Genomic DNA, 26,066 nt, shown 5'->3' with positions numbered 1-26,066 from the left:
GACATTGTTGTAGCCATAGACAGATGAGATACCAATCTGTAGACAGACAGTTTGGCGAGAGGACATCCACCCAAGACAGCTTTTCTGCTGAAACCCCTATAGGATGAAGCCAATTTTTGTTTGCCATTTAGGAAAGCCCTCTACAAAGGTAACAAAGAGCCATCACAACAGCATTTCTCAGCCCATGGTAGAGGAACATGCTGTGAGGATGGGTTGGGCCACCAATTTGACACTGAGTGCTGCTCTTCCTTCCATAAGCCATTTGAATATTCCAGAGGAGAAGCTCCCAACCGGCTGGGAGGCCAGCAAGCTGCAGAAGTGGAATACAGCTAACTAAGCTCTGTCTTTGCAGTACCAAACCCAGGCCACATACAGCTGGGAACTGGGACTACAGTGCAGTGGAGAATCAGACCAAGCCTTTGCCCAGAGTTGAAACAGCAGTTTCTTTTTTATGTGGTCTATCCCAACTCTGAATCTATCCAGAAGAAAATAAGCTGCTTGGAGCAGTTCTCTAGTGAGTTGAGAAAGCCTTTAGTTAATGTGACAAGGCCAATGAGCCTAGTGTCTGAGGATACAGCTCTCCCAAAGGAAAACAGATGGGAATCAGGACAGATATACCATGTAGTCCATCACTCTCTTATTCAAGTAAATGAGACCTTATCTGCTTGGTACACTATAATCACAGAAACAGAACCCTTAACTGCCTGTCAGAAACTTGATCCTGGTTTTACTTTAGATGGAATCAGCTGTGTCAATCACTGATGCCCCTTCCTGATCTACCGAAAGGTTCAACTGATACTTCAAGGTGGCCCCAGCTTTTTGCTCCTCTGAAACAAAGCAAATCACCATTTCTGTATTTTTACCCTTTTATTTCCCTGCCCTTAGGAAAACCTCTTTCTTGCTACTTGTATTTTGAACACTGGAACATAATGTTTTCTTCTTTCAAATCTCTTCTCTTGCTCTGTCACGTACCAGTTACACAGCTGATCCTTCCAGAGGCTGAACAGTTGCAACTTCCACAGACCATGTCAGCTCAGAACACTTAAACTGCTGCTGCTTTCCAAGAAGTGAACAAAACTCTTTTCAGCTGCATTTCTCCATCAATATATGGTACTGCCAACAAATCTTTGAGCCTCACACAACTATAGCTTGTGCTTGCATACTTTCCTTTGTCTCCTATCTGTAACAGGAATATCAGGTAGGCTGTATCAGACTTCATTTAGACCAAATACAAATTATCTGAGAGCTTTCTACTAAATTATTTATTTTTGTGGAACCTGAGAAAACTTCCCTGATGTAGTCCTCCCAGCCAAGTACTACACAGTGGGCACCAAAGGTCATTCAGCAGGATGCATGAGGATGGCGACCTAGGGAGCAGTGAAGGAGCTTACTATGTTAATGCCAGGAAACTATTCCCTAATAATTTGGGTGATCTTGCATTCAAGGTGGGCAAACATCACATTAAAAGATGTAAGAACCCACTACAGTTGCTACATTCAGTACCCAGGAGCTCCTCACTGGCAGTTCACAAACTATTTTACAAAGGATCAGGAACACTCAGTCTGAGCGGAGAAGGGCTATGGTGAGCTGGGTTTCCTACCTTCACAAGGAAGAAAAGCAGGATGATGATGAAGACGCTGACTTTAGGATGGATCCAGGCAGCAGATTTCCCCAGGATCAGAGGGTCCCCTGTGTATCTTGCCCAGGTGTAGTTATCAAAGAGAGAGCTGATGGCTTCCCGTGGCATCAACTAAACAGAAAAAACCAGGCATAAGCCATGATATTAGACCAGGTAAATATTTCACCTCTGTTCCAAGGAAGTGGAGGACATTTTCACTTGGGCAATTCATGATTATGAGACTTAACTCACATTTTTAATCTTCAGGAAGACAGACAGGACTTTACCAGAACTGGTGAAAGGATAACTATTTTTACACACTGGGTAACACCTTCCTTACTACTTGCTCAGGTGAGTGGACCTTTTTCAAGTTTTATATCAAGGTGATAGCAGAGATCATGAGTCTCAGAATATAGTCCCCAGCTCAGCCCAAACTCTTCCTGTGTCTATCTTCCCCCCCTCCATGACCTAAGGTTATGGGGGCACAGGACAAGGTGAGGCTGTTCCGCAGAACTGCACAGAATTGCAAATATCCCACTCTCACCTCTCCTGCCATGAACTGCCCAAATCCAGGAGGAAAGGTCACAGTTGCTATAAGGAAGGTGATAACACCAGGGTATATGAGGCGGCTGGAAAGAAAGGAAAGTTTATTAAAATATAACCTCACATTCTTGTAGCACTGTTACTTCAGGACTATGGATGCCATTTCCGTGAAAGCTCTCTGCCACATCTGTATCCACTGCTTTGGAGTTCTGCTACTGGCAATTCAACACCCTGCTCCACTCACAGAGAGCTCAACTGTCAGCAAAACCATTTTCCCCATGAGAATTATGTGATGGGAGGGATGGAGGGGGATGCACAAAGTGCACAGACTCGAATACATGGGGGTAGGATGCATATTTACAGTGATGCATTGACCTATTGTCACAAGCCAGCACCTCCTCCATTTGTCCTTACCACGCCAGTCTTGCTTCTTCACTCCCATGCAATGTATCCTGTCTTAGTATATTGAAACGTAGGGTGGGGTTTTTCATACATTTCTGCAGGCATCCCCCATTGCGTTAATTCTTATGAGAAAAACTGCTTTTCTTTCCACTGAATTGCTGACTGTCACAATTTTGGGGAAGATGTCCTAGGTGGGCAGTGGGTCTAGGCATGCTGGACCAGCAAAGCGCAGGAGGCTGAAGCCACCTGTGCTTTCCTCCTGCTGTGTCCAGCGCTGGGACAGGTTTCTGGGTACACTGTGACACTTCAGGGGCACTAAGACACCACCAGTCTCAGCTGCCTCCATGTGCTGGACTAATCCCATCAGGTCTCCCCTGAGAAATCTGTGGGTTTCCTACAGGAGGTTCTGCCTGAGGTGCTGTGGTATTCAGGAAGTCAAAATATAACCTTTAATTTCTTTCAGTCTAAGGACCAACAAAATTCTGAGAAATCAGTCAAAAGTTTGAAGTAAATTCCCGCTTTTCAGGCTTTGCTCCACATCTCCATTAACTTTGTCTGATGGCTCTCTGGTGCTTGTGGCTAACACTATGTAATGAAGACAGACAATTTTTCTTCCACATAATAAATTAACTTAGTTTGAACTTCTTTGTTAAAAAGAAGTGGTTTTCTTCTGCTCAGATCTGCAACTTGCCAAGAAATGCAGGCCCTCTGCACCACTCAGAAACCCTACAAAATCCACAGAGCATCTGTGAAGAGACTGGAGATGTTTACAGTTACTCACCTTTTCTTCTTCAGGTTATAACTTGTATTACAGACAGGAAAAAACTATCTTCAAGTGCTCAGTAAAAACTTTATTGCTAAGGTTTTTATTTGGGTTTGCATTTCTTTTCCATGCTGCCATTCACACCCTTTTGCTACTATCAGTTTCAGCTTTTGGTCCGTAAGCATGCAGTAAGTGCAATACTGCAGCACATTCTTTATGTTTTTGCCTACATTTTGATTTAAAAAGAATTAGATTTTAAAGTTAGATTTCAGTTGTATTTAATTTTCTTAAAATATAAAGGGCATTGAATTTTTTACAGATTCTAAAAAAAACCCCACAGAAGCAGCATGATCTTACGAAGCGTGATCATTGATTTTTTGATTAAAAACATTTTCTGTCCAATCAATCGTTTCCCTTGTCCTCTTCACGAACGTTACATAGTCTCCCTTCTAAATCAAGAAGCTATTTGAAACTTTGGGCTGATCAAGAAGAAAATCCAGTGCAGAGCAAATTCTCTTGATGTCTGCAGATCTCTTACTCTCACATAACTTCAGTTTCTTGTATTTTCACTACCTTACATTCTACTATTTCCACTATTATCTAGTATAATCCAGAAAGCATTTGTTACTATGCAATACCAGTAGGGTACAAAAACCTGGTCCCTAAAGAAAGTATCTTCAAAGGCACCCACTATTTGGTGAGAAACTGGTTGAGTGCTGCATGGCGCCGGATGCACAGGACCACCTGGCGATTGAGATAAACAAAAAACGCTCCAAGGAATCCAGAACATATCCTGAAGAGGAGAGAAAGAAATAAAATCATACCAAACAACAGATAACACACAAACCATCAACCAGGAAAATGAGTTTAAGTGTTCTGCTCCTCCAGCTGTTCAGGGACCTTTCTGCCTCCCCCAGCGGTTTGCCCCCTGCTCGCCCGGCGATGCTAACTCTGACCAAAGGGGAGGGATTAATTTGGGCCTCTCTGCCATGCACACTGCCACTCTACCACTGACATTTGCTCTTGCTTAGAGGGGGAAATCTCATCTATAAAGATCTATAAAATAATCTATAAAAAGGGACGCTCAGACCTTGGCGGGGCTGGCGAGGAGCAGCTGGGCGAAGACCAGCACTGTCAGAACAAAATTATACATCTACATCAAATATTAAAAGTAATAGCAACTCTTGTGCCTAAAGCAAGGTATGTCATCTCTATGATCCTAATTACTTAGATCTACGTTCCTGATCTTAATAAAGTAAAAAAAAAAAAAAAAAGGTATAGTTGTCTAAGGACTGGCCTTGACCCTTATGCTCTGTAGCTTAATGAGACCTGGATAAATAGGGTGAAGTAAAAAAAGGTGAAGTAAATAAAAAAAAGTAAAACAAAGAGTGCATTTAGAATTGGTAAAGGGAAGTATTATTTTGGGAAGTATTATTTTATGTGGCAAACAATTAACCCACAGAATTCTGAAGATAAACAGATAACATTTTCATTCTATTAGTTTTTAAAATTAATGGAATTTTCCTTTATTATAAGTTATGCAGACTTCAGCCAAATCACATTCAAAGATTAATTTAGCTTACTTAAAAAGTTGTATGTTGAAAACATCCTGCTTGATCATTTAAAAATTGCATAAAAACAAGTTTAAACTAAATACAAAGCTGTTCACAAACATGTCCAGTGAGTTTCTTTTAAATATTGGAAGCTGGCACTGTTTAGCGCTACTGTTAGACCAGTCCCTTCAGCAATATAAGCCTAAGGGATGCACACTGAACTGAATTTCTTTAGTAATACTTTATATTAAAAACCAGATCCCTCCATTCCTGGCTATCAGTTTGTCAATAAAGTGCTCCTCCTGTATGTATTTTGCAAATTACCAACATCTGCTGACCCAGAACAGGATCTACCTGTCGATAGAGCTTGGGCCGGCTCAGGTTTTTTGTCTTATCTGAAAGCAAAGGAATATGTTGGATAGAAAGAGTGTTCAACTTTGAGACTTAATGTTTAGAGAAATTGGAGGATTCCAAGCTGGCATCAGGACTTTATCCAAGACTTTTTTTTTTTTTTTTTTTTTTTTTTTTTTTTTTTTTTTAAGTACCACGTTGGATACCCAGGCATTTGAAAGCGTTTCACAGCTGCCATATACTCCTTTCCTAGCCCGTGTGTAGTACTGAAAAATACAGCTCTGCCAACTCTGTTCAAAACATGATGACAAGAAGTTGTGCATTCCATCAGCTGTAAATCATAAGGATTACCTTTTTCATTGCCAATCTAAGCAATTCGATTGCCCCAAGTGCAGCATGCAAGTCTATTTAAGACGACCAAACTGGATACATATTACTAGCAAAAGCTCCTGTATATTCATAGATTTTCAACACATATGATGTCTTAAAAAAATCCCACTTGAGTTCATATTCAAGGAAATGAATATGAGGGCAGCCTACTAAAAGGAGCTGGAAATGTATTTCTGGTCTTGGATCCTGGTCTAGCAACAGCATATGCTCACGAAGCCAGCACAGGTATTTGTTCCTGCAGTGTACTCCCTTCAGCACTGCTCCGCAGGGAGTGCCCTGGAGCCTCTCTCAAGCTCAAACCCAAACATTCTCCTCACAGCAATTCCAAATCCAGTTTTTCTCTAGTATTTCCCAACTGTATTCTCATTTTCCTTAAGTTCATTCTTTCATTTCCCAAAACTTTCTCCACAAATGAAATCAGCTCAGCTATCTCCACAAATAAAACCAACACTCAATAAATCGTTGTTCTCACTGAATCCAGTTATGGTTCAGTTACCCTTGCCACCATGTTGAGTGTGACAGCCTCTCTTGAAAAGGATAACCATTCTGACCTTGTAAAACGGAAATTTCCTGGTTAATTTTGCCCCACTTTTGTCAGGTGAAAAGGCCACACTTGTTGGGTCAGTTCATTAGGGGATGCCACCAAAATGGTTAAAGGGCCATTCAGTAAATCTATATCCAGAACCTAGACCAAGGCAGACTTTTTTTTTTTCCTCCCCAGAACTTAATTTCTGAAAAAGATATATGAAAAGGAAATAACAAATGGCTTGATAATACCTGCATTTCCTTCCTTACCCATTGGGCTACCCGGGCATCATTTCTAAAGGAGGAATCCCAACAAGCAGAGCCCTTTGTAGAAGAAGAGACTCGAAATCTTATGGGATACTCTAGGTTTGCATGTTTTAATCGGTCCTGCAGCGTTGGGTCACCTCCGCAGAGAGTGACAAGCTTACAAGATTTTCAGCTCTACATTTATAGTCTCTACAAAGCATTACCTAATCTATTGGTTTCAAACAAGTCTTTTATTAGTCATTATCTTGACAGTCGGTTTCACAAGTTGTTCTATATCTTGACCACTTCGCTATTTTATTTCTTTCAAGGATGATCACTTCAGGTTCTGCACGTCCCAGTTCTGAGTAATCACAAAGGACAATCTCCACCATCTCAGCCTCCTAGAGGTCAGGGTCTTCTGTTCTTAGAAACTTCTTTGAACTGTCAGGTACAGTCTTACTAATATTAAACTTTCATTGTCTAGCATCTATTTACCGACCGCGCTTGCAGTCCTGGTCTGGGGCTATACAGGGGACAAAAGCTGAGGTGTTCAGCCTACAGTAGCACTGATCTGGCATTTTCCTCCAACACTCTTATTTGTGACAACCAGAACGTCTAAAAGAGATGTATGTAACAGTTTTGCAGAAGACTCCCTTACAGAGCTCACATGATAACCACAAGGGCCAGGAGCCAGGATCCCAGGGACTTACCCTATTACAGCGAACGCCGGCAGCTCCTGCAGATCAAAGGGGAAATCCATGCGGAAGTTCGTTCTGAACAGGGCAGTGATGGTAACTGCCAGAGAAGAAAGAGGTGGAGGAGGAAGAGAATAATGAGGTGAGAAGTTAAATGCCATAAAGGCTAGGGTCAAGGGAACTAGTTTATACAAGCTCCTGGGTGGTTTAATGACATTATATGCAATATTTCAGATTGGCAGATGCTCTGATTTTAGTAGTGCCTATTACTGAGCACTTGTGACACCAGCAATCTAGGTGGTATAGGTTTGTTTCCAGAGGATGTATGTATTTTTTTAGCTACAATTCCAGATTTTTAAAGGGGTTTCTTTTCTTTTAACATCCATTCTTTAGAAAATAAAACCTTCCCACTACAGTCATTGACAACTGTCTAAGCAGGCAGTGCTTATATATCTGGAGAAGCTGTCACACACAGCTGTGATTTCTTTCTAGAAACAAAACTCACATCCTCCCTGAATTTGTACCTGCAAATTTTTTGTCTGGTACCAGAAGAAGGAAAGTTTTAGAAATCAAGAGACAGAAAAGATCAGCTCAGCCCCATCTTCTCCTGCTCGCCTCTCCTGGTAGCACTGCACAGCTGAAATGACTCAGACACTGAAACCTGCCCTGCTTTTACCTGGAGGTACCTAATTGTGTGGGAACAGTAAATACCTGTATGCCAACAGGTGAAGTGCCAATGAGCTATCTAGTGCAGAGTGGAAACAGCTGAATGAGGATGGATATAAATCCCAATTTGCCCTAGATGAATGAATCATTTGCACAATGAGGAAAGGAAAGCAGCAGTGAAAATCTAGCATTAGATGATAATTACAGAGGCATGAATTAATTGTTAATTGGTCAGGCAGCAGGACTATGTTTAGAGCAATGATGTACCCTGATGCCTGTGGGGCATGGTACTAGCCAAAACAGGAAGACCTAACTCCCTACTGCTTTGCCCCATTCCTTCCCTCCTGGCTGCACTGCTCTCCCCTCCCATCGGGGTCAGGCCCACTCCAGCACATGCCAAAGCCTTTACTGCCTTCTTCCACCCCATTAAAACCTACCAGAAAATGTGTCTGCTCTCTCCAGGATCAGTCCTCTGCCAGGGAAGTGAGCTGACTAGAGGGGCCCAGCAGACAGAGGTAGTACAAGGGAGGGGTGGGAGAACCATCAGGACAAAAGACGGTGAAAAGCAGGATGTCCTTTTTTGTTAGATCAGCCCGAGGAAAGATCATCTCAGTTTAGTTTTAGGAAAGAGACAGTCCAAGCCACTAAATGACAGGGCATTAAAGAGCATAGTGGGGCTCACTTGCAAAGAGTTTTGCCCCAGGGTGGCAAAGATGACCAAAGAGCAAAGGGAAACACACAGCACTTAGTCTGAGTCTTTCTAGGGTTCCCTCTCTACTCCCGCAAGACAGAGATTTCTACAGAGTCATCCTGCCTATCTTCATCCTCTCTCCTGAGTGACAAAGCCAGCCTGAAACTGAATGGTTAAGCCCTTTGCTCTCCATCGGCTACAAACTCTACTAGTTTAGAGTAGACGTCCAGCTCTTACAAGGTGAAAGATAAAAGAAGCAAAAAGAAATAAGAAAGTCTACTTCATGGGAAAGTCTACCAAAAAAAGCTTTGAACTTTAAAATAATACTAAGCCATATGTAGAAGAGATCAGACAGAGTGGGAAGGCACCGTGTAACACTATGGCAAATACGATGAAGGCTCAGGACACAGTAAACAGAAATCCTGCAGACTGCAGAACCCCAGTCTTGCATAATTAGTGAGCAGGGGCCTGAGCTGTGGCAGCCACCCGAGGGGGCCAGGTGTTACTGGGGAAGTACAGGTAATGGTGTAAAGCCAGCCAATAAGGCCATCAGCATCTAGAAGCCAGCAGAGATTTTATGGGTCTAAGAAAGAAAAGAATTTTGGTGAGATGCTACACAACTTATTTGCATCCGTCTACTCTGATGTGATTGCTTCCCTACCTGCCGCTTCCTGGCTCCAACGGTGCAGCTTGGAGCTAAACAATGACAATAAAAGAGGCGTTAAACAAGCTGTCGACTTAAAAGGCATTAAGATCTGAGGCAGACTAGGAATGAGGTGGATGAGCTATTAATAAAAATAACTCACCACCTCTCATGAGCATCAGGGCTTCCAGGGGCTGGAGGAGGACTGACAGGTAGCAGATGTGTTTAAGAAGGTTATAGCGCAACATGGTGAAATGCAAAGAGAGCATTAGCACCTGGCAAATTGGTAAAATACATATAGATTTTAAAAGCAAGCACAACACTGGAAATACCTATTTTTAACCTCAAAAGTGAGGAAAAAATCCAGAAAGAGAATTCAAATGAATAAAAAATTTGTGATGTGGATTTTTTTTTTTTAACAAAACAGTAAAACCATATTAAAGGGAATCGTATTTATTTAGATTGTTAAGCAGTCCCACGTGAGGCTGTGGAGCCTCATGTAGAGCTCCAGTGGTCAAACAGCAAATGGGAAAATACTACCATGGATCAGAAGCTAAGCCAGAGAGAGAAAAAAAGTGAGTTTATCCTGTCAGCCATGTAACCATACGAGTCATAGTATTTGGTTTAACATCTCCATCAAGGTCCCAGATGACAGGATGGAACTCACTTGTCAGTGACCATACTGAACTGGGGAGGGAGGAAAGGCAGTGGTTTGTCACCTAGAGGGCTTCACTCAGAGTGGCCTCCGCAAACCAGAGGAGCTGACCAGTAGGAACATCATAAATGCAACAAAAAGACAAATATTTAGTCCCGTACCTGGCATGGCAGGTGTGCCTACAGCCTGGGGGCCCAGCGAACAGGAGAAGCTCTGCTCTCATGCCAGTGGGCCCTGTTGGATACAATGCTCAGTACGTGCCCCTGTGGCAATGACAGCTAACCATGTTCTGGGCCACGTCAGCAAAAGTGCAGCCAGCTGGGTGAGAGCGGTGGGTGCTTCCTTCTACAGGGCACTGATGAAGCCGCATCTAGAAAACCCAGTACAAATGAAATGTGACAAAACTGGAGAGGGCCCAGTAGTGAGCCACAACATGGTCCAGTGCATGTGCACCAGGAGAGGCTGCAGGGCCGAGGTCAACTCCATTGGAAATGAGAATGCCCAAGGGCGTTCAAACAGCAGTTCCCCTCCTCACGGGGAAGTTGTAAAGACACAGTGAAAGAGGCAATGGGCTCAACTTCTAGTGAGGGAATTTTGTCTACATATAATGACAAATGCTGCTTTTTGGGAAGGTGGTTGAGCACTGGAACAGGTGCACAGAGAGGCAGTGGAAGTCTGTCCCTGCTGTAAGCAGGAGTTTGGAGTAGAGAGGTCCAGGGCTCTCTTCCAAATTAAATCTTTCTGTGATTCAGAATTTTCTGTGGAAGATGGCAAAATCTGCATGTGATCCTGAATCAGTTTACCCTGGTTTGAATCACACAGGACTGCATAAGAAAGGCAATGTTCTGTGTTGAAGAATGTAAAGTAATACAGTGAGGGAGAGTTGGATCAGTGTGGACAGCTCAAAGAAAATGGTCTTTTCACCTTTTTCCTAACTGTAGCTTCTAGAAATGTGCAAAAGTTGCATAAAAATGGTATCATAATGCACAGTGTTGCATTGCAGTGTTGTAATGCCTTCTAGTAGATACATACAATAGCCACACTTGCAGGAACTCTGATCGTTTCATCTCAAAAATATTCTGGAAGAAGTTGGCAAATACCTGCCTAAGCAGAAAAGTCAGTCCACACATTATGTATGAATTTGCAATAGGTTACTTGTTCCACATGGACATTACAGGTAGATGCACACAGTGCGCATTAAGGCAAGCAGCTTCTTCCAAGCATGCTGCCCTACCTGACACAAAGGCTTTCCCACCAGCTGGTGACAGCAGGGACACCTGCTCACCTACCGAATGCACAGCTCTGGGAGGAGGCAAGACCTTAGAGATCGTGAAGACATCAGAGAGGGGGCCTAAGAAAAACCCTTGCACGAACAAAGGCTGAAAAGGCCAGGCTTGTACCTTTCAGAAGGAAATGAGCAAGAAAAGAGATGAAAGATAAGTTAGAGCAGGCATGATAAAAGATCGTGAAATAATGAATGACTTTGCTAGACAAAAGTTTCTGGTTCCTTAATACAAGGACAAGAAGACTGGCGATATAGACAAAGAAAATTCAGAACTATGAAAAGGAATTATTTTTCATAGACAATTGGATCATGGAACCTTTCAACCCAGACAGTTAATGAAGCTGACTGTAAGGAGCCATTAATATGGGTATTAAAGCTGTCTGGATGGTTTTGAAGAAGGGACAGTAATTAAGACATTTCAGGATTAAGCTAATTTGTAATGATCTGGGAGATCAGCAAGGGAGCTAGAGCAGATAGAATGAAGGATAGGAGATTATCTCTGTCATCTGTCTTTGAATTTCTTATGTTTTTCTCTGGAAGGAACAGAAAGATGTGGTTTTTGTGACAGATCTGACGGTTGAATACCCCTCAATATGAGGCAATGTTTCATAAACAAAGATATAGTCACTTTCTATATTCCAGAGAACATTCAAGCCAAATAATGTTGTAGCACAAAAACCATCTAGCTTTGTGAAGTCAGGAGGGGCTTACGTTATAGCAGTTTTAAGTAAGGGAACTGCCCACATGGAGCTCAGATCAATAAAATAGATGTAGGTGTAAGAATCAAAGATAAAGGCATAAGCAAGAAGCTTACAAAGCAATGGCAGCCTGCTGCATCAGCTGAACTCCGTTCCTGCAGCATCTGAAACACTCTCCTGGACAAGCCTGTCTTGTGCTATTTCTGTCTGCACAAGTGTTGCATTCACACTTTTCAGTCAAGACTTATTTTTTCAGGACCTTCAGTCAGACCTTCCCAATCCTGTAGCCTCCTAATCATTTCATCACCTTAATTTTCTAGACCATTTGGCTTCTAGTCAAGAAATTACCAAAGCAGACCATGGCATTTCCAGCAGACTGCAGCAGCCTACTCTGCAGCATGTACCACATCCACTGTGATGGATACTGCTGTGTTCGCAGCCTCAACATTATGCTGGGTAGGGGCAAAAATCCCACCTCAGGGGCCCTCTTACTTGCCAAGGACTCATATTCAGTTGTTTCCCAGTCATATCCCCAGCACACCTAGGAGTAGGTTGGGTTGTACAACTGATGACATCAGATACTTCCCTTTCTCTTTCCTTCTGTACTGCTGGAAGTCACATGCCATGGCAGAGGTTTCAAACACCCCACAGGGTTGGGGTTTTGAAGAAGATGAAAAAAAATCCACAGAGCAACCTTTGTACAAAACCCAGAAATGGCTCTTAGCTTACCTGCATCCTTGTTCCAGACCGCAAGGACCCGGAAAATGAAGGCACTAAAGGTAGCAGCAAAGAAACCTCTCCAATAATTGCGCACAGCAAAGTAAGTGGAAGTGACCTCAATGCTGAAAAGGACCCCTAGAAAGAGTTGGAAAGGGAGCAAAGTTAAAATCAGAAGTGTGATGTTAGAAGCATGACAGAGGCTTGCTTATAAACAGTATTCTAGAGCAGTGGTCTCACACTTCTTGACTGTGCACCCCTACCCATAAAAGTTTTTTGAGCATGTACCCCCCAACATATGTGTATTTATTTCAAAACTGTATGAAGCACTACTGTACTAATATATTATGTACAATATAAAACATACATGAAAAATGGAAATAAAAAAAGAATGAGATAAAGATGAAATAAACAATTTTTAAAAAGTAACTTGTTTCATTTATTAATGGAACAAAAAATTGTTGTTCTCACTAAAAATATTATTATTTTTCAAAATCTTGTTTTAACAATTTGTGACACAGTGATTCAAAGGTCCAGTTCTATGTTCAGTTTATTTTGATACTTGGTCTTAATGGCTGTCATAGCTGAAAAAGGTATCTCACAAAGACACATAGATCCAAACGCAAGAAATGCATCGCTGGCCATACTGAGTAAATCATGATACTGTTTTTTCAATCTCAACCAGAACTTATGCAAAGATTTTTGTTAAAATCTGGATAGTAAATTTCCATCTTCCCTGATGTCAATCAGTTGTTCCTGCAAACTAATCAGGTGGTGTTGAATTTTTATATCTTTAACACTGAAACTCTTAATCTGAATTTTAAACAGGTTATAAATGTCTGTTTCCAAGTATTTAAAGTGTACACATATGAGGTTTTGTAGGTAACACACTCACATTGTATTTGGCAACAAATCCAGAAAATCTCAGTAAGTTTCTTTTGAGAAGCTGTTACTTTCTCACCCACTGCTACAGCAGCGCTTTCACCTTGAAGGGCTTCATCAAGTATGTTTATTTTTCTGAAAACAACTGCTAGGTAGCATGCTACTGACAGATGCTCGTCATCACAGAAAAGATCAGCAAATTCAGAACACTTGTCTTTTTGTAAAAGAAAAATGCATAACTGGTCTTTCAATTCAACAGCTCTTTCAAAAGCCCACTGCCATGAGATAACCAGCACAGGTCTGCACTGGACAAAGGGTTTTTATGGTCACTCCCCATCTCATTAGGAAGTATTTATTGTAAAGCTTCTACTGTTTCAAGGTCTTTGTTTTTACGAAACCAACCACATCAACGATGTCCTGTAGCACTTGGTGCCCATCTGGCTCCCATTTCTGTGCTGCAATAGCTCGCCTATGGGCAGTGCAGCGAATGACTCCAGGTGCGGGGCTGTGCCTGCAGCCTCACCGTGCAACCCTTTGCTTGTGCCACTCAAAGCAGCTGCTCCACCGGCCATCACGCTTGCACAGCTTTTCCATAAAACATTTAATGAAAGAAGTAATTTACCGCTGAGAATGTAGCTTCTCTGGTAGATCTTTCCTTTAGTGGCTCACAGAATGTAGTTCTTCATGTATTTCACTATCAAAACAGAATCTAGTAAATACCATCAGCCGATCCAGGTTAGAAGCACCTGTACTTTCACTCAGCAGCATAGCAAGCCTCTCACACTTTGTAATTTGTATTCGTGTTTGTTTCTTCAAACCTTTAGTAATGTTTTCTATGCATCTTCCAACAGCATTTACTGACAAAGGAATGCATTTTGGTTTGCCGCTGTATCGCTTTTGGTGTATTACTGCAGCCATTTTTACCATGGCAAGAAGAATGAGCCTTTCCCCAGTGGTATGTGGCTTTTTGTCTTTTACTATGAGGCAAGAAACCTCAAAGGAGGCTTCTAAACATTTATCATTAAGTTCAGTGAAACTTTTTAAAGTAATGGACCGAGTATTTTCAATAGAATAGCTTGAAAAGTCGCTGAAAAAATTGTAGGGGTTTGTCTCCACGTTCTGGATGCTTAGCTTTTAAGTATCTTGCTAATTCTGATGGCTTCATACCATCATTAGCTAACTTCTCAAAGCACAATATACACTTAGGGTGAGGTTCATCGTTAATGACCTCAGATGTAAATCCATATTTAAAATAGCCTTTGATAATTTTGATTGTTTTTGGCCAACTTCTTGTCAGATCTGATTAGCTGGTCATTGTTCGTACCGCATAACATGGCTGATCAACAGCCTGTATTAGGAGTAGAAGTGTCAGCTCTGTCATTTTCCTGTCATTCTTCTGTACTCACACTATTAGTATTATCTTCAAGCCACGGTCTCTTTGCAGGAACCTTTTTAAGCCACTTGTCCATTTTGTAAGGGCTAGTTTAGTTAACAGTAGATAATACAATCCATAAACCCACTTAAGTGGGCACAGACTGGTTGCAATGCAATTGCAATATGCTGAAAGCCACCAAGTGGGTGAGGGCACCACTGTCAGCCCTCAGTGTTGTGAACAGCTCTGCAGCCAGGACACCTCGTGCACTGGATGTGACAAGTGGCCGTCTGACACACGGACAGAGTGAGGGCACCACTGCCAATATGTACACTAAATATTAGTAAAGCTTAGTGTACGTCTTTTTTTTTTTTTTTTTTTTTTAAGATTAAAAAAAAAAAAGAAGTTCCAGCATTTCCTTTCCACATCGCAGTGGACCATCTTGCACACCCCCTGGGGTATGCACGCCACACCCTGGAGACCACTGCTCTAGAGAGCCTTCCCCTCTTGCCTCCAAAGGCTGACAACATGTGGGAAAGGGGCTGTCAGAGATGCTGGGGAGGCTGGTAACACTCAAGGTAAGCTGCCTTGTTCAGAGTAGATGGCAGATCAAAAGTGCAGTGCAGGAAGGGGGAGAGGAGAAAAGGACAAGGCAGGAGAGAATTTTGGTACCTGAGAAAAAGCAAACAGAACAGCCACTTGCCTCCAAGTGGTGTCCCAAAGCAGCAGCCGACCCCCACAGCGCAACCCACAGTCAGGACATCCGTGTAATAATATGGCTGCTACTGGTGAAAGAGACAAAGGGATACAGACAAAGAGAAGAAAGAGGAAAGAAAGCAGAGAGTGAGTAACAGAATTGGCAGGTATGGCCACATGATGTCACCCAGCTCTGTCACCCGTCTGAGTTATAGCTATATTTATCTTGCTTCTCCCTTCTGGATGGCCTCAAAATATTCAAAAGACAAGACCTGGCACAAGACAGGCATACACCTGGCATCACCTCTTTGACACATGTGGAGAGGGCGTCATCTCATCTTTCACTGAAACATGCACATTTCTGTCCCTGTAGAAGAAAAGTCTTGTGGAAAATCCTCCAGAGGGTGGAGGGCACATAAGTATGTTTTGCTCCATCTGTTTTACTTTGGTGGGGAATGTCAGGATGCACACGTGCCAGGAGTGCCTCAGAACTCCCCTGTGAGCCGTGGGCACAGGCGTGCCCAGAGCCAAGTGAGGGCGGGTGCTGAAGGTCCTGTCACCCCGGGGAGGTCAGTGGGTGACAGACCTGCCCGTAAAGCACTGTGCTGTCCTGGCCAAAACAATAAAGGGAAATGGGAGGTATAAAAGGTAGAGAGTCTCTCCTGAGACAGTTCTGGAAGACACAGAGCTGCTGAAAGGGAGAAAATGCTCTGCCACTCTTTCTGCAAGATTTGGCCCTGAAGTGTCTGAGAATGCTGAAAGGTGGGTTGAGAGGTTTTATTTAATTTTATTTTGTCTATATCCTAGGTGGTGTAAAATGCATCAGCGTTAGAAGCCTGTGCATTTGGTACTTTCCACTATTGCGTGTTCCCACAGTAGCCTGTTAGATATCCCATGAGAGTTCCTAGAAAGGGTGGTCCTGTGTTACGGTGGGAATCTGAGTGACCAGGATGAATTCTAAGGCCAGAAGGTGACTGACAGAGCCTCAGCCAGGAGGTGTCCCAGGGCTATCCCTGCACAGCCCAACAGAAAAGGGCCATGACCAGTCCCTGACTCAGAACAAGGTGTCCTTACCCATGTTTTGTCCCAGGTAACTTCTAGGTCCTATTAGTGCCCATACAGTCCTAAGATGTGTCCAGAATGGGGATGGGTTTCAGTTCAAAGTGTCTGGAAGAGCGGGGAGTGTTGCATTATAGCCCACCAGCATGGTGGTTAACAGCTGGAAACCAAGGATACACACGACATGGCCTGCAGTACGGTAAGAGGTTGAGTTGTTCAAAGGCACAAATCCTGATGGGACAGTGTTGAAGAAGGGTACAAGAGAGACACCTATAGCAACCCCTGAGAACAGCCCGTGGCACATGGCATCTCCCAGGACCCAGCACTGTGTCAGTGCTGGTGCTGGGCAGCAGCACAGGAGTAGCCAGACAGACCAAAATAAACAGGCAAACAAAGAGTACCAGAGTGCGCCCAGAAAAAGTAGACTGGGCACCTTTTGCTTGCCAAGGGCTAAACTGGCTTTTCAAATGCATTTTGAGGGCTCCTCATCAATACACAGGGTGGCGTTCCCCAGCAACACCACCACGAAGTTCTGCACCATGGGCAATATGGTGTGAAGCTGCAAGCTACATCCTGGACTAAGGTCAGCTCAGGACTAAATGACTCCCAGGTAATGGAAATCCCACTCAGCAACTTGGTGTGTATCTCTCAGAGGAACCCAACTAAGGCTATAAAAGCTGTGAGAACTTTCATTTGTTCCCACAGCACAGTTACCACAGACTGACAGCAGGTTTTGGCCTGGAAGGCACCCCTGAACGCTGGTTCTCTAACTCACCACCCAGAGGTGGGCTGACAAAGGTGAGATCAGGGTGCTCAGATGAGGGTGCAAGGTCGAGCCTTGAGCATGCCCAAGACTGGAGATTACCCAGCCCCTCTTGACACCTGTGCCACCCTGAGCCACTTTAGGGGCAAGGGGAGAAATTAATTTTATGCATAGACAGAATTTCCCTTGTTGCTTCTGCCCTTGTCTCTTGCTCTTTCACTGTTCTCTGAGTAAAGTTTGGCTACTTTGTCTCTCTAATCTCTCCTGAGCGGCAGAGGACAGCAATCAGACCTCTCCCCTCTCAGGCCTTTCTTCTCTAGCCTCTCCTAGTGGGCTACCTACAATGTGTCCTGCAGTCTCTGAGACTATCAGTTCCAGGTATGGAGAAAGAAACAAGAACCGCGGAGTGTGTTATGGAAGGTGTGTTGGGCTGGTTTAGGTTTTTTTCATGGGTTTTTTACCATTGAGAGGTACCACTCTCCTGCATACTACCAAAGGCTCCACCTTACGGTGCTCTAGTCCTGGGGTCTGAACCTGCTTCCTCTCAGCGTTTCTGGCAGACTTACAGGTTTTGCCCTGAAGCCTCAGGTTCAGCTCAGGCTGTCTCAAACTTGCTACCCTGCCCACACACACAGAGCTCTCAGCCTCTCTCTTGCTGAACCTGATTTTCTTCCTGGCACATCTTTTCTCAAGTTATTAACTGAAGAACATCTAATTTGTAGCTGACAAACTATGTTCCTTCCTTTCTTTTTAATATCAAACCAGAGTAAAGATCATTGTTATTGCTGGTGCAAGACCACGGTCACATTTGTCAGCTAACGCATCCATTTGAAATCTAACAGGAAAGTACTGCATGGAAGAAATAAAGCCAACTTTGAAAAAACATCTCATTTCAAAAACTCCTTAAACTTCTGGGCACAATAACCATGGAGAGAGGTTCAGGGCAGTGCCTGGGGGGAAAGTGAAATGAAGGCACAATGAAGAATGGAGAACATTTAAAGACTATGGATGTATTTCCACCGTTTTAGGAAGAAGTTGCCATGTGGCTCTGGCATGTGTGCTGTTTAAGGAAATTCTGTGAATCAGAAGACTAGGAAAAACATGAAGGAACTGAGAGAAATTTCCTCGTTTCTCCTCGCAGTGGAACCACAGAAATGTGGGAAGGGAGCACTGGAGGTGTCTTCTCCAACCCCCTGCTCAGAATTGTGCTAATTCCAAGGCTAGATCACGTTCTTGTCCAGGTGAATCCTGAACGTCTCCAAAGGTAGGGATTCCCTGGACCCCCTGAGGCATCTGTGCCAGTGCTGAACCACCCTTGGGGTGGGGAACGTGTTTTCCTTATACACTGTCAGAATTTCCCTTGGGGCAAGTTGTGCCCATTGCCTCTTGCACTGTGCCGCTCTGAAAGCCCTGTTTCACTCTTCACTGAAGTCCCCCTTCAGGTGGTAGATGACATCAGTTAGAGCATCCTCCTTTAGCCTTTTCTCCCTTAGGCTAAGCAAACCCAGCTTCCTCAGCTTCTCCTCACATACCATTGCTCCAGCCTCCTGGCCATCTTACCGTCCCTTCACATCTCTCTTGTATGAGAGGTCCAAACCTTTAAACACTGCTATTTCTGTTCTCCAGCCCACTGTTGATAGTAGTTTCCTATTCACATTATCACGTCGTGTCACACTTGCCATCATCTCCTGACCTTTGCTGTTGCTACTCCTTACATGAATTTTTGTTTTCAACTTCTGCTCTCTACTTGATCCTTATTGATTTTCTGCACAACCCTTGGTGCTTGCCAGGTTCAACAATGTCCATGGCAGGCAGGGACTGAACACACTGCATCATTGGAAAACAGCACATCAGTAGGTGTCACTTTTCCTATAACCTTCCTTTCCTTCCACTGCCACCAGTTAGAGGCGAAAAGAAAGAACTCATATTGCCAGAGTGCAGAGGTATCTGTGGAGAACCTTTCCTGAGTGCAGGAAATCTCACAAGAGGCTAAATGAGTTGTGCATTAAATGTCACACACAGGAAGACACTTGCCTCCAAGAGGAGCCCCGAAGCAACATCCAACTCCAACTGCGCAAGCCACCACCAGGAGGTCGAACTGCCTATGCACATTCTGGAACAGAGAGTGCAGCCAGAGAAGGGCATGCTGGGGTTAGAGGGAGCAAAGCCAGGGGTTAGGGTCCAGAACAATGAAACAAAGCAACAGCCAGCAGCAGATTCAGCCCTTGCTATTACAAATAGCAGGCTCTACATGCTTCAGTGCAGTCTTTAGTACTGGCAGCTGGTCTTCAGCAGCGACATCTGGTTCTTATGCACAGACAGGATCTACTCAAGTAGAACAGCACCTCCCATCGTTGCATTACACAGCCAGTTTCTGCTAAGAGCCTGCATGTAAAGCAGTTCCTACATTTAGCTACATATGCAGCTAATATATTTTTTTATACAACCAGTCAATACAGTGATCAGCCTGCAGAGGCTGTTCTGCAACAGCAAAAGCCTAGAGACAGTTGTCAGTGCCTATAATTAGCAATGCTGTACAAATTTGTCTTAAAGACAAATTAATCTTTGTCTGCAGGTACTTTTTTATACACTGATCACAGTGCAAAGGTATCAGCATCATGAGGCTGAAAACTTGTCAGATGTATATTCCTAACCAGCTTCTGTGTAACTGCTAGGCCACATTGGTGGTCCTGCAGAGTTATGTGACTGTCTATCTGGTCTCCCACTACATCTTCTTTAGCTTGTATTCTGCTGCTCTAAAGCAGTACAGTGAACGTCAATCCATGTTTCCTCCGTGTTTTGTGGCCTACCAATACTATCCTACATGTCTTAGGAGTTGAGCCTATGGCAGAACTGTATGCAGAGACATGTGCCTTACCTCATACACACCACAGAAGATTGACATGAACTTGCTGAGTACAGCAGCGCAGATACTGGCAATGTGCACAAAAGGGCCCTGCGAGCGGAGGAGGAAATCAGAGAGGGTTAGTTACCCTCTGGTCTAAGACAACCACTTAACCATGGCAGATCTTGCAATTTCTCTTTGGCCACCTCAGCCAGTCCTCCAACTCTCTTTTTTTATTTTTTTTTTATTCCTTATCTCAAAGTCTACTTGACTTGAGTTCTTTGACGTTTTTTTATGTCAAGACTTGCAAAGTGGAAGGAAAATGGCCAATTGAAGATAAGTGTTGCTAGCAAGAGCAGAGCTTTGAGAAGAGGAATGGCAGCAAAAAGAAGAAAACATTTATGACTCTTTCACCGACAACTCTCCCACCTCCCAGACCCTGGCCACTACTGAACATGAAAACAGCAATACTTACCTCCTTCCCCACAGGCATGCCACTTCCAAGCCCAGCCGTGAGGCCCACAACTTTGGCCACAAAAGCTTTGAGAGTGAGATATTCCTTGAGGACCACTCCCCTCATGATAGTCTTGAGCTCTGGGATCCCAGACCCTGAAAACAACAGCAGAGGAGGGGATGAACAAAACCAGCAGGCAAATGGAGTAAGAAAAATGAGACAGACAGAAACAGGTCTTGCCATGCCTTCTGCCCTCACCAACAGCCTGCGGAGAGACGAGGTGGCAGAAAATGGCCGCAAACAGAATAAGAACAAGTGGGTATGTGACCCACGCCAGATACTGCATAGGAACATTCGGGTGCAGCGCTTGGTACATCCACTTGTAGGCTGTAGGCAGACAAAGAAAGAAGCGGTCAGTAACCACAGCTGCTCCAAACAGGTTGGCAGATATCAAAGAATCACACACTTGCTAAACCTGCCCTTGCTAAATCTCCCTGAGAAATGCTGTCCTGGAGGCCTCTGAGACAAGCCTTGTTACATTTTGAGTACAAGTTCCCAAATAAAGCAGATGTTCTGCAGGAAGGGACAGAAGCGGCTCTCTGTTCTTAGACGCTACTAATTCCTGTGCCCAGATGTGGTGTAAGAAGAGGCGTGTTACGTGCAGCTGTGAGAATGACCCACTGTACAGGGTCTGTTCATTTGGCAGCCTGAGGGCCTTATGTGGGTCCTGAAGGATGACAATAAAGTGGTCCACCAACAGCTAGCACCCTCTCCTCCACCTCAGTCATGTGAAAAATCATTCCTTCACAAAAACTAGCTTAAAAGCTCTGATTATGATTTGCCTTTTAGAGCAGCAGCATGAAGGCAGCTGTGTCAGCCGCTGCAAGCGCAGTGGTACCATCGCTCAGCCAGGTACCGTGCACAAGCTGCCCAGAGTCCAAACTGAACTGCAGCTCCTGTGCCACTCGTCTGCCCCCCTCGAGCTGGCTCCCCCACAGCAGGAGCCTCAGGCTTGGTGGAGGGAGAGAGAAAAACACCCCAGAGGACTCAGCTGCGGGGAGTATAAAAGACAGGGGCTCTCCAAGACTAGCAGGCTGAGCCAGACGGCTGGTAGGTGGGGAAGCTCTACATGGAGGAGCCCTGGGCTGAAGCGTGGGGGCCCTTGAGGAGCTGCAATGTCTGCAGGTGGACGTCAGCAGCCAAGAGCGCCAAGAGGAAAGGGTTGGGGGTGTCTGCAAGTCCGGACTGGGACACCGAGGAGAAGGACGAAGGAACAGTGCAGTTAACAGAATATGAGCAATGTCGTGTGTGCACGAAACGGGGGCAGGCGCACAGAAAGGTCTTGTAATTGTTATAGCTGGCATAAAGGGAGAGGGTCCACAGGAAAAATGCAGGGAAAGGATATAAGGCAGTGATCAGGAGACCTTTGTGAAAAGAGCCAAAGGAGAGAGCACTATGTGGTCAGGTAGCAGAAAACTGCAGGGCACTGCATACATAAAAATTGGAATGAACAATAATGAAGTAAAAATCAAAAACAGTGTCTCCCCCCTTCCCCCTGTGCTCAATATTCCTGGGGAGGATGGGAATCAGCCTAAGAGGAAGGACCACAGTACCACACCCCTGTGTCCCTACATATTCAAGGGAGCAGGAGGGAAAGGGAGTAAAAATAACCGTTTGTCTTTGACTTATCATACACATATCCTTTGTTTCTGACCACTTCCAAATTTTTCCCTGTCATCCCTTTGAAGAATCTCTTCCTAGTTAACCTTTTCTCTGCTATGTTGCAAGTACTTCAAACTTCCCAGGCAGTGTGGGGTGAGGATGGGACACTGATGTTAAAGGAGGAGGAACATTAGTCACTGGGCTTTGTAAAACATTTGTATCATTTACAGTGTGCTTTCACAACACCTGAACAGGACCTACCCTGTAGGCTCTTCGCACTGGCATAATCCATTCCCCAGCTCACCAACGCCATGACCAGACCCAAAAGAACCAAGAAAATCCAGTCCTCTCCAAGCTTCTTGGTAACATATTTGTGGATGCGTCTAGCACAGTCTGTGGAGGGAAGAGTGAGCCAGAAAAACCTGAGGGAACATAGATGAAGCATGAAGCCGGTGCCTGTCTCTCCACTCCTATGCAAAGAACAGACTACAATAAGGATTTATTTGGAAGCATCATGGGCTTTGTGTGAAAGAGTGGTACCTATCCCTCTCTTTCACAGTGCTGCAAAATACTATGTGTTTCAAGGAAAAAAAAAAAAAAAGCAGAGGGGGACACAAGGCAGAATTTAACATCTTGTGCACCAGCAGCAAAAATCCAACACAAGAAAGCCCTTTTCCTCTCATTGCAGAGATCTGTTTGTGGAAAAAAATTAACTTGGGACTGGTTAATTTTCCAGACAGGTCTTGGCTCTTCCTAGGATGAAAGCTCTCATGAAAAAGTCTTTCAATCCACCGTGCCTCCTTTTCCTTCCTTCCCTGCTTCTCCCCAGTCACAATTTTCCTGTTTTTTTGCCTTGATTAAATTATCTCTCTCTGGCTGGCCTACCCAATATCTGGTCATAGGATAGTGAAAGATGAACTGTCCCCACCTTGACATTTGGAATAGTGCTCTTCTTTGATCTGTACTTGACTGTCACGTTTCAGGGGTCTTCCATTGTTCTTCTGGGCCAGCTTCTTATTCAGTAGCTTTGCTGCTTCCTTCTCTGCGAAGTCAGTTATCTGGTCTGTGTACTGGCCATAAAGCTAGAGGAACAGAAAGCAAGACAGATCAGAAAGAAAAGGTGAGGCAAATGCTCCTTCACAAACAGCACTGAAGATGGAAAGGCAGATCTACTAACAGTCCGAGGTGCAGACCCAAACGTACTCAAGCTGGGACACAGACACAGAAACCCTCGGACAGATGCAGCTTATCTTTTTTTTCCTTCTTTTTCCCGTTTCCCTCTTCCATATCTCTCCAAAATCTTTTCACTGTCTTTTTGGGAGTACATGATCACAGAATATTAATTTATTTCTAACATCCTGCAAAAGAGGTGGCTGTGGTCTGAAGAGATTGAGCAGGCTTCCTGGAGGTATAAAAGGTCAAAATAGTTCACGAGGCTGTCACCCTCAGGGCTGACGTCTCATAGATTTCAGTAGCACTGTAGCACATCTCTGAAGGTTTTGAGAAGTATTACACTATCAAACAGGCTGCAGGAATGTCCTGCATCTGTTCCTCCTGCTGCCAAGGAATGCTTAATAGGGCACATAGTGACTGATGGTGCCTGTGGAGGAAAAGCAGCAGCATCAGCTCAGAAATATCACAGGGTACTGCACACCTCCTCCCCCTATTTACCCAAATCAACATGCTAAATGCACACATATCTCCAGTTCCCCTGAATTTCCTAACGACTTGATCTACCTTTGTGGTCAAATGCTAATCTTGAACTGCAGTCGGTTTGCAATGGACAGCTAACTTACCAATGCCATTTCTTACACAGATCTGCAGCAAACTTGGTACTTGTACCATCTCGTCAACAACAAGATCTCAAGGAAGCCCGAAGAATCCTGACTGTGCCCCCATGTTTGTTTATCAGATTCCCCAAAGAACAGCTCCCCCACCTCACTCTTTCAGAGTACAGAGGGGAAGGTAAGCATTTGAGAAGCAGAGAACAAGCCTCTCCTCCTCACACGTCCTCCAGCAAACTTCCCCTGAAGTGAGGTTACCACCTGGTGCACAGCCCCTGAGTGTGGCACTTCCCACCTGCAAGGAGGTGACCTTTGGCTTCCTCCCCAGCACACCTGCTTCTCCAAGATGTTCAAGTGGCAGGAGGAGAGCAAGCAATGCTTTGCATAGCAAAATCAGACACTTCAGTCAGAGAATGACAAGACGTGAGAGAGATAAAGCACCATCACATGCTTAGGAGACATTTCTATTTGACAGTTCCATGCCTCCTTTCAAAGTGACACAAGAGATGTTGCTCCTGTTCCACCCAGATCAAATAGATTCAGAGATTCAGAGAGAGATTTACACTGGAAAGCACCTCTGGAGTTTTCTAGTCCAAGCCCCTGCTCATGGTATGCAGCCTCCAAAACCAGATCAGGCTGCTCGAGACCTTGTCCAGGCAACTCCTAAACATCTCCAAGGGTGGAAATTCCCCATCTTCTCTGAGCACCTGTTTCAGTGCTCTACCAATTCGTATTTCCACATAACAAATATGACTGAAGGTCCTAAGTAGTATATTTATTTGTATATATTCCTCAAGAGACACTTGAACCACATGCAATAGCTCCCTTGGAAAACCCTAGGGTTTTTTTCACAGAAGACACACCTGGGCTTTTTTAAATCTTGTTCTTAATGTGGCTTACCTGCTGTCTCTTAGAAAAATCGATCCTATTTGAACATCTGAAAGTATTCTTCCATTCATCACTGTATCGGAAGGTGACAAATTTAATTAACCGCCACATGATTATCAATACACGCTCAGGTAAATTAAGCAGTGCAGCCTCTTTGCAGTGAGGAATGGCCATGCTCTGACCCCCATAATACAGACAGGATAGTGTTAACAGCAGGCTGAAGAACTGCATGTACAAGGTAAGCTGTCACATGCAGAACCCAGTTCTAAGCAGCAGGCTGCTCCTTTTTTCTCTGTGTCGGTTTCAGCCAGAAACGCCAAGTACTAGCAGATTTTAGACAAATGCATCTTCACATCACCTCAGCTGATGTTCCATTGCCTTTACATGGTCATGAGGGATGGGTTTATATCAAATACAGCTTAATCCAAACTAGAAACTCAAACCTGTGCCAAGTATGATGTTCAAATTAGCCTTCAAATTAGGGCAAATCTGCCCAGGTGGAACAGCATAACAGTATAGCAGTATGAATAGTACAAGTTCTCAGATGGTAACCTAGTTCACTGCTTCTGGCTGGCTGGAAAATGGTACACTCAGGATGTGGGAGAAAAGCAGTTAGTCTCCAGACACAAAAATGAAGGTTCTGTCCTAGAGAACAAGTTAGTCTCAGCTCACTTAAAGAATGCTTCACACATGTGCTTTGCTTCTCCAGGACTCTGGCAATATTGAAAATGGTAGGAGATTGTGGGACAGAGAAAGAATCTGGAAATCAGAGGATGACCTTAAAGCAAAATTAGGTTAGGCAAGAAACTTTATTAGAAGACATGTAAACCTAAAAATATAACACAGTAGGACTTAAGACTGTTCCTTCTTCTGATGTGCCCTCTCTAACACAAGGGACATGGGGTTTCTGAGCACCAGAAGAACTGGAGAGAACTTTAAGATATCAATTACCACTTAAAGGGTTGAGCCAGAAAAAGTACCATCATGCCTAGCTTGGCTCAATGCTGAGCAAGACCATGATATTGGTGCAAAAACAGCTGATGGTATAAATACCACTAAGGGGTGGGGGAGGAACCCTAAAAAACATCCAGGGAGAAAGCACAACCAGGGTAAAGTTCATTTTCAAGGAGGAAGCATTTATTAATGTTTAACTGTAAACCAGCAGGTTCTGTCTTTCAAAAAAGATGGGGGAGTTTCATTGCTTGAGTAATAGAGGAAAA

General features: G+C 44.0%; 1 protein-coding gene across 1 annotated transcript in view; it reads right to left on the bottom strand.

Annotated features, from left to right (window-relative positions):
* CLCN1 (chloride voltage-gated channel 1) overlaps window positions 1-26,066 on the bottom strand; it is a 38,491-nt gene that overhangs the window by 11,639 nt on the left and 786 nt on the right. The window contains exons 2-12 of the mRNA XM_055710892.1: window positions 23,103-23,256; window positions 22,436-22,567; window positions 20,771-20,899; window positions 20,534-20,667; window positions 20,092-20,169; window positions 19,248-19,326; window positions 12,454-12,579; window positions 7,102-7,186; window positions 4,018-4,119; window positions 2,163-2,247; window positions 1,601-1,750 (exon numbers count right to left, since the gene is read on the bottom strand). Of these exons, the coding sequence (XP_055566867.1) occupies window positions 1,601-1,750; window positions 2,163-2,247; window positions 4,018-4,119; window positions 7,102-7,186; window positions 12,454-12,579; window positions 19,248-19,326; window positions 20,092-20,169; window positions 20,534-20,667; window positions 20,771-20,899; window positions 22,436-22,567; window positions 23,103-23,256 (1,254 nt within the window). The remainder of the gene's footprint in view (window positions 1-1,600; window positions 1,751-2,162; window positions 2,248-4,017; window positions 4,120-7,101; window positions 7,187-12,453; window positions 12,580-19,247; window positions 19,327-20,091; window positions 20,170-20,533; window positions 20,668-20,770; window positions 20,900-22,435; window positions 22,568-23,102; window positions 23,257-26,066) is intronic.

The sequence above is a fragment of the Falco cherrug genome, chromosome 5 (assembly GCF_023634085.1).
Source record: "Falco cherrug isolate bFalChe1 chromosome 5, bFalChe1.pri, whole genome shotgun sequence".
NCBI classification, from domain to species: Eukaryota; Metazoa; Chordata; class Aves; order Falconiformes; family Falconidae; genus Falco; species Falco cherrug.
This window is presented reverse-complemented; position numbering and strand designations above follow the sequence as displayed.